Source organism: Paramisgurnus dabryanus, chromosome 2, assembly GCF_030506205.2.
Source record: "Paramisgurnus dabryanus chromosome 2, PD_genome_1.1, whole genome shotgun sequence".
In the NCBI taxonomy this organism is placed as follows: Eukaryota; Metazoa; Chordata; class Actinopteri; order Cypriniformes; family Cobitidae; genus Paramisgurnus; species Paramisgurnus dabryanus.
The window spans coordinates 23,346,597-23,359,590 of NC_133338.1; the positions used below are offsets into that span (position 1 = coordinate 23,346,597).

Consider the following 12,994-nt stretch of genomic DNA (forward strand, 5'->3'; position numbering starts at 1 on the left):
CATCTCAATGATTTTGTACCTTTTCCAAATCACTTCATTATTAGTTCTGTGTTCAGCGTTTCATGGATACAATATAACAAATAAGATGAAAGACAAGGTGAAAAACAGGCATCAGATGAGGAACAGTGAAGGAAAGGGAATTGCAGGAGGCTGATAACTGAGGTAAGAAATCCCCTTTATATTTTCATGCATGTATCAAGATGGCATTTTCACCAAAACATAGCAAGTAAAAGTCCACAGAAAGACACAGGGGCAATTGAAGTTAGAGCAGTTTACCTTAAGAGAACTGAAATCTCAGATGCATATTGAAAAACAAATGAGAGTGACACAGAGGAAGACAAATGTGAAGACCCTGTGAAGTATCACCTTCTGAAACACAGCTAATTTTTCAAAGAAAACAAGAAAACATTTTTTCATTTTGTTTTGTTTTTCACCTTTTTACTTGAAAAAAAAAATACTTTAAAAAGTAATAAATCAATAGATAACAGTTGTTATTGGTGCAAACAGACACATGAGGCTGAATTTTCAGATAGGGAAGGATTTGGGGGTGTGACCAAATGATGTCTCCTCTTCTAAGGCCGCTCAGCAGATTTGAGGAGATTGTCTTTGCTCCTTCTCTTGACATCCCAATTGTAAACCCGTGCCATGTCTGTTGGAGGAACAGTTAAGGTGGATCTCAAAGAAGTTAAATGTGCTTATTTATCATGAAACAGGTTTCACAATGCAAACATCAATTTTATATATTCTTTTTGGAAAATATAAAATTTCTGTTGATTTGGTGACATTAGCATATGTGATGTGAATTGTTGAATTTTCATGTACAAAATTCCTTTTAGCCACTGATGCATGTGCGAACAGCGTCACTGATAAATAGGAATTAATATCACATTACATGTATGACAAGGACATAGTGCATATGGTAAAAAACTTAATATCTTTTGTAGTTGTAAAATATTTATGAAGGAATGTTTTGTTAGACAATAAAAAATAAAGTGCCCATTATTATGAAAAATAAAAAAAATAAAGAGTCCCGTTTCCACAGCTGGCCTTGTTTAAGGATACTGACTTCAGTGGTTGTGAACTGGTCTCGGAGAAAGTCCAGGTCCTCTTCCAGACCGTCTAGATTCCGAGAAGCTGTCGCCAAGTTTTTCTCTAACAGCGCCTGAGCCTCATCAATGTCATACTCTAACATGACATTAGCCTGGTATGCAAGAAGAAAAATTTAACTTAAATTACAATTAAACCACAAACTCCCTTTCCAGAATAGCAATTAAAGACAAGAGAGATAAGCAATAAACACAAAAAAAAGAGCACAACAGGGAAATCTTTACACAGCCATTAACAGCTCATACCACACCTTTAAAGTTACGCATAAAGAAATAAAAGATGTGCTTTAAAAGCACAGTTTTAGTTCATAAGTCACAAAGTAGTTCTGTTTGGCAATCAAAACTAAACACAGGTCATAAGCTACAGTGTTTACAAAGCACTTTAAAAGACTACACAAGTCGTCTGTACAAACCAAGGTCCACCTACACCATTGGCTCTCCCATCCTGTGACAAACTTATGTGCAACATTTGATTTAGGAGCTGATGTTAAGAGAAGTAAATCAATAACGACAATTTTCAGTCTGTTTCTCACATGGCAGAAATTTGGAAAAACAAGTTCTATTGATTTTTATAGTGCTTTAATGGAGCATCACAATCGAGATACTATGAACAGCTCTTGTATGGAAAAAAATGCCACGGTTCCACTGAAATATAACAGGATACAGGTATATACTGACGTAAGGGTAAACAGATAATGATAAAAAAAATGTATTTATTAAAGCTATTTCATGCATTCTGAATTAACAGTTAAAGTGTTCCTCATGCTAAACAAAGGAAAATTGTCAAAAAAGCAGTTGAGCGTGCGAAAGTTTAACTAACTAACTTACACCACAGTTAAAAACAGAATGCAAAACTACAGTAAGTTGTAACATTTCAAAACAATACTCACATTCTGCTTTAAATGTAAGCAATAGGGTATGAGAGGCTGGGCTGAACGGGTTGCCGACACCCTATGATTTATTTGTGATACAGCACTAGCCTTAAGTACCTTATACAGCTTTTAAAAAATGGTTACCACACAAATATTAAAATAAAAAATATGCAATTTTCATTAACTAAAATCAATAAAAGCCTTCCTTCCTTTATAAAAAAATAGTCCATGACCAGCTGTGAACAGAATAAGAATGTTTCACATATGTTTACATTGCTAAGGGTGCTGCGCAGTGATACACTGAATCATTGGGTACAGCAGTCATAACTGTGCTTTATTATATCATTAATAAAACACAGCTATTGACCAATCAGAATCGAGGACTCTAACAAACTGTTTTATAAAACTAAACGAAAATGTTTTTATTATAAGCAACCCAGGAGACCAAAGTAGAGTTGGACTTAATCCATCAGTAATAAGAAGATCTAAACAAGTGACATTAGAGAAAGGCTTGGAGATATCAGCTGTGACCGATTAATTTACTTATGATAAATATTATTATCTCTCCCTCAAAATAAGACTAGGAATGTTTCAAAAAGGTAAATGTGATCAATTTATTTCAGATGTTAATGCAACAAAAAACCATCAACACTTACCCCAAGCCACAAACACACTTTATCTGTGGGTGGGACAGAGGCCTTGCAATAGACATTATCAGCCAACAGAAAATGTGTCTCCATGGGATCTGTAGTGTCCTGTGATTGGACAAACAAACAAAATATGAGAGAGCAAGGAAAATAAAAGACAGTGAACAAAACAATCGTGCATCATTCGAAAGCATTAGGAAGCTGATCTTAGATCCTGTACCACTTTTCAAATGTATGCATAAGATATGGGACTTAAAAATCAATCTTAAAGTGACTGATCGGTATACCTTCTTTTTCTGCATATGCCGTAGAATTTCTAACGTCTGTTTAATTTGTGGAATTTGACTTTTCAACCTGAAAAATAAAATTGTTAGCTTTAAGGTATCAAAATAATATTATTTCCTCATTATTTGTCAGACTTTTAGTAGTATAATTATTTGATTATGATATAACCTACACAGGGAAAATGGAAGTAAACACTGGTACCCAAAAACACAAACCTGAGTTTCTTTTGGGTCAGATTGAGCTCCATATATTTATATTTCTGATATTGTTCATCCAGCTTTCTCAGTACGGCGTCTGCTGTGTCATTGCCGGGCTGTTTCATGAAGGCGTCCACATCTTCCTGCACAATCACAATAACAATGTTTTATATCAAACCAACAACATCTAACCCTTTAAAGTTTATTGAGGATTCAAGCACTGTTTATGAAAGGAGTCCTGATAATGCGTCCAAGGCAGCATTGCACGTTTAAGACAAGCCTGCAGCCTTATAAGGAGACGAGGAGGGCGCTTTCTCCTTAAGAAAGCCGTTTAAATAAAGAACAGACCATCGTACAGCCTTCTCTGAAAACTACCGACAGTACAGACTTGAAATATAATCATGTGTCATATTCCCACTGACCACAAATATTGCTTCGGGTATACCAAGGTGTTTTTTCTTATTCGCAGCTCCTGCATTGCTACTCTCTATGGTCGTCGCCATTTTGGAGAGACTTTACGGCTCTTCCTCTTTACGCACGCGCCTGCTGCTCTTACGTATGGGCGTTGACTGCATAATAAAAGTACACGCGTATTGTATTAACGTCAAGCGAGTGTTGAATTGTATTGCTTCAACGATGTCTTAACAGTGAATTTTTTATCAAGAGGGGTTAATTCCTTATGTTCAAATTCAATGCAGTCGCCTTATGTTTTTTAAGCCTTGCAACTTCGGATTTAACCAGCAGATGTCGCGTTGCATTCAAACAACACGACGAGCGACACAAGGCTATTGATTATCAGACAGTTGTTTGGGGTTCTACATTTTTGATCAAATGAATGTCACATGACAATTTACCTGCTATCATTTCACTATTAATAGACTGTAAAAATTATTGTTGCAAGTTGAATGAATTTGAAATTACAATTAATTTCAACTTTATTTACTAGTGGGGAGTTGCTATAAATTATGAAAATAAAATTAATAACTTAAGCTAATTCAACTTTATTTGATTATAACAACTGCTCACTAGTCAACAAAGTTGAAACTATTGTAAATTCAAGTTGATTAAAAGTAAAAATTTTAGTACAGCAAGAAATTGTACACTGTACGATATATAAAATCGGCTGCTAAACAAATAAATGCAAATGTAAATGAGTTAGGTCCATAAAAGTAGTGAATGAAAGGTGTAGGTTATGGGGTATACAGGGGCCCGTTTCAGAAAAGAGGTTTAGTGCAAAGTCTGAGTGTGTTAACCCTGAAATGAGGAAAACTCTGGGTTTTCTGTTTCAGATTTGTTCCCAGATTGAACAAACATATTTTATCTGTTCTTTAACCGAAAACTCTGAGTTTTGCATCTTTTTTTACTTTTTAACTCAAAGTAGGTTGAACCTCCTTACTGAAACGGGTCCCTGGTAGGCCTTTTTTTATTAGCTGGGTGATGTGGTGTAGACAACTCACTCATTTTTTTCCAATTTAAATTATCTAGATCTTGGAATGACTGTATAGATACATTCGCTACTAAAATGGCCAAATAAATAAGAAACATCTTGATTTTTGCTTGTTTTAGCTTATTTTAAAGCTTGTTTTGTCCAATTTTTATAATTTTAAGTCATCTTGGCCCCCTCGGTTGGGAAACATTGGTGTTGATGGTTATATCGGATGCACATGCGTTGAAGCTCTAGTTCTGTTATTGATATTATTGTTATTGATTCTTTGACTAAATTTCCACGAAAGCCGTTTGTTTTTGTTACTGTGTCTATAAACGCTAAAGCTCAGGTCTGGTAAACAGTTGGTCACTGGTTCAAGTCTGTGAAAAATGAGCTATTACTGTTTTATCCTTTTAAAGTTCAATTAAAGATCTCCATTTATATTGTCGCAGACATTTGATCCACACCAATAATAGATTATGGGTGTAACCAACCAAACTTATGTAAACAGATAAACTGAGCATAATCATTTGACCCAAAAGAAGTCAAACCATGCCAGTAAAACAAAAGGAAACTGCGTTTATTGTTACATTTTGACATTTTAATTACATTTAAAGTGGTAAGCTATTTAAGAACAAACATGCATTCCTGGAAGACATTAGAGCCATTATTTCCATTATCAGGCCTAGTCATTACAGACAGTTGTCTGTGCTTTGTAAATTGCTCTGAATTTGTCAAATGAAATTAGTTACCAGTTCACTCTCCTAGATCTGTAACAAAAGCCATTTCACCTGCACCTCCTCGGACATGTTTGAAAACACTGAGACAAACAGGCCGTAAACCTTGAGCAATCTCAATGATATACTGACCTGTTGTGCTGACATGAGTGCGCAGGGCAGTGATTTCAGGCACAGTTGTTCGTCAGAACTGCGTCAGAAGCGATGAACTCACTGGAGGGAAGGAGGAGGGGAATTGGGGTGGCGTCGGTTTTCAGGCACATTCATAGCGCAGCGAGTATCAGCACTGGGTGGGTGTGAGGAAACCTCTCGGAAAGGGGTTATTGTGCGTATTGTATTTTGGGGAGCAACAATAAACAAGCTTAGGTTTTTAAATCAATTAAGAACTAAAAGTATTTATCCGTCTGAAGCGAAAGGCGAAAGCGTGCAGTAAAGAGTCGTGCGCGGCGGCATCTTTTCAGTACCTTGGACAGTGCGCGCGTTTACAATGGCACCAGTGGAGTTAGAGGACGCTCATTTCGGTAAGTAAATTTGATTTACTTCACAATTTGGTGTACACATGCTTATTTAACCGTAATTTTATTTTTTAAATGTGACTCAGTAATGGAAACGCCTGATGCGCTGGCATCGTCATAACTAGGTGCGTGGCCTGTTAGCCGATGACATCACCGGTGAATGAAAATGTTTGAAACGACGCGTGGCAGCAACGCTGTCAAAAGCGTTTAAAGATTAATAGTCAGTAACAGAAAAAAGACAGAAAGGCTGACATAGCGCCTTGGCAAATTCAGTGGGGTGCTGCACCCATTATGAAAACGGAAATTTCCAGATACCCAGACACTAGTGCACACAACATTAATATAGTTTCACTGGTTTTGACAACCACGATAAGTATATATACATGGTTTACAGCAATTTAAATGGTGTATTATTAGTTTTCCTGATTCATTTTTATTATTAGTACCCTATTTAATTTAAAGTTCCCACACTGATTTCTGGTGACCTTGTTTGGTGTGAAACAGAGCCATTATTCTTCTGGTTGATATTTTAATTGTAAAGGTCCTCCTCATATATGTTATTATTAATTTAATACAACTAAAAGACTATATACATATCAAGTGAAAGAAAATGTGATTGGTATTTTGATTATGTTTTTGGCATTCTGAATTTCCTCTTTTCTACATAGCGGAGGTTCCTGTGAGTGTGGCTGTAGTGAGTGTGTTCGGCCTGGTCTTCAGTGTGTCTATCTTTGCATGGATTTGCTGTCAGCGCAAAGACAGCAAGACCAGTAACAAGACCCCACCCTACAAGTTTGTCCACATGCTGAAGGGAGTCGACATCTATCCCGAGGGCCTAAATGGAAAGAAAAAGTTTGGCGAAGATAAGACACCAGACCATACCAATGAAAAACAAACCACCAGTCCCACAAATGGGCGACCGGATCTCCATCTCGACCTGGAAAAAAGAGATCTTAATGGAAACTTCCAAATGAAAGTGCGTAGTTCCCCAGACCTGGATATCCCATCCCTTCAAGCAGGTTTTAGGCAGAGTGGTAATCAAGAGGCTGGTACTCCTGAAAGCAACCTTTCAAGTCAGGCACCAACCCCGGCCGTGGAAAAATCCCAGGATAAGGAGGGTGGCCTGGGGACGCTGTTCTTTTCCGTTGAGTACAACTTTGAGAAGAAGGCATTCGTGGTTCACATCAAAGAGGCCCATGGATTGTCTCCCACTGATGAACAATCGCTGACCTCTGACCCCTACATTAAGCTGACCTTGCTGCCTGAGAAGAAGCATAAGGTGAAGACACGTGTCCTGAGGAAGACTCTGGATCCAGCTTTCGACGAGACCTTCAGCTTCTATGGAATCCCGTACGCACGTGTGTCCCAGCTGGCTCTGCACTTCATGGTGCTGAGTTTTGATCGATTTTCACGCGACGAAGTTATCGGAGAGACCCTTGTTCCTCTGGCTGACATCGACCTCACCGAAGGGCGGGTCCTCATGAGCCGGGACATTATTAAGAGGAATGTCAGGGTAAGTTGCCTTCATTGTCACAATTGTTACAAATGCTTTAATGAACAGTACATATGTATGTTAATGAGACTATGCAAATTCATATAATGGTTTGTTGTGTGGTGATTTTGTAACAGTATTAGAGATTGAGTTTGTGTTGACTCTCAGATGTTACTATTGCTTGTTTAATGAAGGTTTTATGTGCCTTTAAAAGCCTTTAAAACTTCCCCTTCATATTCAATTACCAACTCATGCAATAACTTGCATGTTTTCTTAATGAGCAGTCAATTATTGGGATGTGGGTGTGTGTTTGTCCAACTGGATCAATAAAAACACCTTCCACCCATTGTAAGGCATTGATTGTTCACAGGTTCTAAATTATTAAGTACACTGTAATGGACAACACATAACATGACTAAAGTGTTAAAGAAGAGTCTACAACACATAACACGACTAAAGTGTTAAAGAAGAGTCTAGTCTATGTAAATATTTAGAGGTATCCATTTACTTGCACTCTATGCAGAAAATTAGCATTGTTGGAGACTGAAAGGCCCATGATTGCATCCATCAGTTTTCATGAGATATCATCAAAACATAAAGCTGAAGTCATTGCCCTTGATGACTTTTAAAGTTTAGTTTTGACGACATGACTTTACTGTTATGCACCGAAGAATTCACTCCATTTGAGCTGAAAGGACAGCTCTTATCTTTCATTGGTTACTGGCTGTGTGCAGTTAAACACAGATAATTGTGCCTCATTGGCAGAGAGATATTCAGAGTCATTGCTGTGGCAGCGGCAGAACCCTGCTGATGGGTTGCCAAGGCAACTTGCTGCCGTGTTCACACATAATTGGAGTCATACATTGGTGTTTTGCCAAGGGAATGATTCACAGTCAGTTTCTCGTAACATTAACATTTAGAAGTTGCTCTCTTTAAAATGCCTCATTTAAACAATACACACACTGACGTTAATGCAGTGCATTAGGATAGATATTATATTCTTCACTGATGTGAGAGATAAGGGTCCTAAACTGAATGCAAAAATGTCTTTATCTTTATACCTACAGAGGAGTGCAGGTCGAGGAGAGCTGCTTCTATCTCTGTGCTATCAATCCACCACAAGCACCCTGACCGTGGTGGTACTGAAAGCTCGACACCTGCCCAAGGCCGACTCCAATGGACCATCAGGTGAGCACTGTGTATAGGATAAGAGTGGCAATTGTCGGAAACCCAAGTGTTATGGCTCGGTCAACATTTACATAACTTGGACGTATTTGTACATCGTTTTATTTTTTAGGCTGAGGAAATGCAAATGTGCCAACTGTAACTAAAACAGTTGGTAAAGCTGTCAGTTCAGATGACGCTCTCATTTATCATTTCCTGTGTATTGATTCAAGTATCGATTTCTCCGTTTCTAGACCCTTACGTAAAGGTGAACTTGTACCAGGGGAAGAAGCGAGTGTGTAAGAAGAAGACGCATGTGAAAAAATGTGCTCCCAACCCTGTCTTCAACGAGCTCTTTGTTTTCGACTTACCCTCGGAGGATGGTCTGCGAGACACCAGCGTGGAGCTCCTCCTGCTTGACTCCGACAGGACGTCCCGTACACCCGTCATTGGCCGGCTTCTCCTTGGCACCTCCTCCCCTGGCACCGCCGGCGAACACTGGCGCGAGATATGCGACCACCCGCGGCGACAGATCGCTAAGTGGCACGTGCTGTCTGAAGACTAGCTTTGTTGGTTACCATGCCGACAGGAGCGCAGAAACTGTCATTAAAATCCATGGATGAGTGGGTGGGAGTCGAACTTGTCGCAGTTATATCCTCTGTCAAGCAACAGTCATATGAGTCATATCATTGGGGCGGGGCTTCTTCTGAGGGGGAGGCGCCAGCTGATCCCGGCCAATTAATGATTCCAAAGACAGTCTCTGATGCCCAATGATGCTTGCTTCATTCAAAACCTGATTGATTGCCACCTTGTGCAGTACCGAATGTCATTAATGTCGCTATTGCTGTTCTTCTCTACTCATTGTTAATAATAGCCCATCATGCGATACAATTAAAGAAAATCCTGGTAATGTGATGATGTAAAATAGCTGAATTGCGTTTTATTTTTTAAAAAGATGCTTTAATCTCTTATTTATTCAGATGTGGAAATGTATTAATTTCTCTTCCTTTTATACTTGATTTCTTGACTTGTTTTCATGTTTTTGCCTGAATGCATTTCATAAGTGGGGAGGACGGATCCTACATTTGGCACACACGAGCAGAGGCTGATGTAATATTGCAGAACAACTGCACGAACTGAACTGAAGACCGCATGCAGTGCGCGTATATGTGGGCGAATGTGAGCGTGTGTCCGTGTGTGTGTGTGTTACCTGTAGTTCAGTTCTAGTGGAGTGCAAGGAAGTGTTGTTCTCTTCACTGTGAGCACAATGGTTGAAGTGACTTGTACGTGTCTTATTATAAAATATCCAGTTCTGAGAAAAAAACTGCCTTCTCATGTCATCATTTAGTGATTTAGTATACATTTATTTGTTTATAGCTGCAATATTAATTGAGATAGAGACAGAGAGAGAGAGAGAGAAAGAAAGAGAGATGATGTAATGTACAAAATTTATGAATTGAGCCAGGCTGCTAGTGCTAACATCCACCCTAAGCATTCTTATGTCTGGTGTTTTTTTGTTTCATTTTGTTCCTGGCAATCTTTTTTAAATGCAGCCAGCAAGGCCTAGTTATTTGATATATGACATTAAAAAGAGCTTTATCTTCAAAAACCCATGTAGGTGGGTTACCAAGAATTGAAATATATAGAAGTGATTGAATGTTATGTTCTTCTATGGCAAAAAAGACCAAACGTTTCTAAACAATGACGTCAGCAAGTCTGGTGCGACACCACTGTGCCGGTGCTCCAAATTTCTGAGACAACATGTACACACACATCATAAATATAAAAATAGAAATAGGGATTTTATTGATTTCAATTAAATTGTATTTATATGATAGCACAAAGGTTTAAAAATTGCAATGGAGAGCAGAGCACAACAATGCTACAAAAGCAAATGGAAGAACACATGCATGTGTGTGTCTAGAGATGTGGAAAAATAAAGAGTTATTTTTAAACATCTCATCCCTTCAAAAAAAATCCATAATAGCTCTGGTTTATTCAGGCTTGAGGCTGGTCTAGCTGGCAGCCATGTTGTTTACTAGCAATAAATGCTGGTCAGTCAACATAATCTTTTTGCTGGCTGACTAAAGGAAGCCTGAAAGAACAGCAAGAAGCATATTATTGAATGCAAGGGACCAGCAATGCTGATCTTTTCAACAGGGAACAATTCTCTGTTAACAATTCTCAATTGTAAAAGATTCTCTGGCTAAAGTAAAGAGAATGGCAAATTAGGCTCAAGAGTAAATAATAAAGTTCACTATATTTTACAACAGAGCTAATGTGTCTGATAAGTGTCCTACAGCAAAACAAATCCCCACCATGTTCACCTCAGCTCAGCAGGAGCTGGAAGTTTAACCTCCAAATGTTTTAGGTCTTATAGGACTCGGAAGTAATGGAAATAATTAGTGATGCACCGATGTATCGGCCGCTGATATTTATCGGCCGATTTTTGATGAATTTGAAACCATCGGCATATCGGCAATAGCACGAGAAAGGCCGATACCGATTGTTTGTTAATTAACCAAACTAAGGCAATGAGTTGCTTGTGTGTTAATGTAGCAAAAACCACCTTTGAAGGTTGTCATGTTGTCTAATTATATTTGTTTTAGCTTAATTTGTGCCTCTCTTATTATGTTAGTCAGTTGAATGTTAATTAGATCCAATCCATGTTCAGTAAAAATCATTTGATTCAGAAATAAACTAGCTAATAGACCAACTGTGTAGTATTGTATACAAGTGTTTAATATCGGTATCAGCCAGAAGTTGTCTGTTTAAATCGGTATCCGCCCAAAAAAATCGGTTTATCCATAGAAATAATGAATGAATAATGCAAGGTAGGGGCGGCAAAGTGGCTCAGTGGGTACTGTTGCCTCACAGCAAGAAGGTCCCGGGTTTTAACCCTGGCTAGGTGGCCATTCTGTGTGGAGTTTGCATGTTCTCCCTGCGTCAGCTTGGGTTTACTCTGGGGTACTCTGGTTTTCTCTGAACATCAGCGTCAGTATCTGCACACGCAAAAGAAGTTAGGGAATTTATATACACCAAAAGTCAGATGATTATTGGCTAGATCAAATTGTAATGAATGACGTGGGATTTAGTCTTACTGGTAGAACTTACGCTACAGCTTTAATTTCTCACCATGAATATAGCTATAGATGCTGGAATGGTGTGAATATTAAATAAAGAAAGAATAATGCAAGGGAGTTTATTGTCTAAACTGCTACATTCTTGGCAGTACAAAAAATCCAATCATTTTTCATACCAATAAAGCAGATTATGAAACGGGAAACATTGTACTGGGGAATGAGGAACTTAAACATGAAGAGAGAGAAAACAAGAAAGAAATTAGTGGGCGTATACAAAAGTGGATGGTTTTCGATATCTCACAGGAACAAAGTGATAGTAAGAGAGAAACAGGCCAGACAGAAGGAGAGAGAGAGAGAGAGAGAGAGAGAGAGAGAGAGAGAGAGAGAGAGAGAGATAATGGCGAGGTAAAGAAGTAGAAAGCGATAAAAATGTAGAGAACATTGCATCTGTCAAGCAGTGTTTGATGAAGGGAGAAGATTAAATATCAGGAGGATGTGAGAGAAAGAGAGAGGGAGGAGATGTGCTGCTTATGAAAGCTGGATCTCTGACTTAGTATTCAGAGCAGCTCATGACTGTAGTGTCAGGAATTAAATAATTACACATGAAAAGAAGCAGATGCTTAAACGGCAAAGAGGGAAAAAACACATTGAGCTGCGATATGGGCTGAAGGTCCCCCAGACACATTACAAAGCATTGCTTTTAGGTGTTTAAAAGGCATAATGGCAATGATGATAATTAAGGGAGTGTAACAGTCTCTCCACTTTTAAAAATCATTTGAAATCTTGGTTTCATGACAATTACAATTGTAATCATACATCTAGTAACTAAGTCTGTGACGGTATATATATATTATTATTTTTTTTTGTTTTTTTTTTGTTGTTGTTGTATGTGTGTGTATTTAGACTTTACTTACTTATATTGGAATTGTATTGGAATTAATTGAATGGAGGGTTATGTGAGGTAAGCAATACTATTTGTTGAGTGCTGGTGGATCTGTTATATTGCTATTGTATTTATCATATTTGTACTGTATTTTTATCGCTTTTGTATTTTAGGGTGCCTGTTAAGATCTGGCTAGGGACTACAGATGGAAACTAGCACTTGTAGCTAACTCTGGCTTGTTTACAGCAATTAATTTTGTCTGTTGATCAATGAGCATTGTCCCTATCAAAAAAAAAAAAAAAAATAATAAAAATAAAAAAATAAACAAAATAATACTGTACACGTTTATGTGCAATTATACCACGGCCCTGTCGAATGCTTTATTCTGATTGGCTGAGAAATGTTCCATGGGTGTTGATTATTTTTCTGTAAACCGCACACCTAAACTTTCAAATATCTTAAAGGGGACATTTCACAAGACTTTTTTAAGACGTAAAATAAATCTTTGGTCTTTCCAGGGTACGTATGTAAAGTTTTAGCTCAGAATACCATATAAATAATTAATTATAAAATGTTAAAATTGCCAC

The 12,994-nt window shown here is 38.0% G+C and overlaps 2 protein-coding genes across 2 annotated transcripts; one reads left to right on the forward strand and one right to left on the reverse strand.

Moving 5' to 3' along the window:
- Positions 1–8: 8 nt before the first annotated feature.
- Positions 9–3,653, reverse strand: vbp1 (von Hippel-Lindau binding protein 1). Its single transcript, XM_065248677.1, has 6 exons — positions 3,530–3,653; positions 3,126–3,250; positions 2,913–2,979; positions 2,635–2,733; positions 1,063–1,201; positions 9–649 (listed from the first exon to the last, which is right to left on the reverse strand). The coding sequence occupies exons 1-6, from the start codon at positions 3,608–3,610 to the stop codon at positions 573–575; spliced, it is 588 nt and encodes a 195-aa protein (XP_065104749.1). The 5' UTR covers positions 3,611–3,653; the 3' UTR covers positions 9–572.
- A 1,850-nt stretch (positions 3,654–5,503) lies between these two features.
- syt4 (synaptotagmin IV) lies at positions 5,504–9,771 on the forward strand. Its single transcript, XM_065248678.1, has 4 exons — positions 5,504–5,791; positions 6,454–7,298; positions 8,345–8,465; positions 8,696–9,771. The coding sequence occupies exons 1-4, from the start codon at positions 5,758–5,760 to the stop codon at positions 9,004–9,006; spliced, it is 1,311 nt and encodes a 436-aa protein (XP_065104750.1). The 5' UTR covers positions 5,504–5,757; the 3' UTR covers positions 9,007–9,771.
- The last annotated feature ends 3,223 nt before the right edge of the window (positions 9,772–12,994 follow it).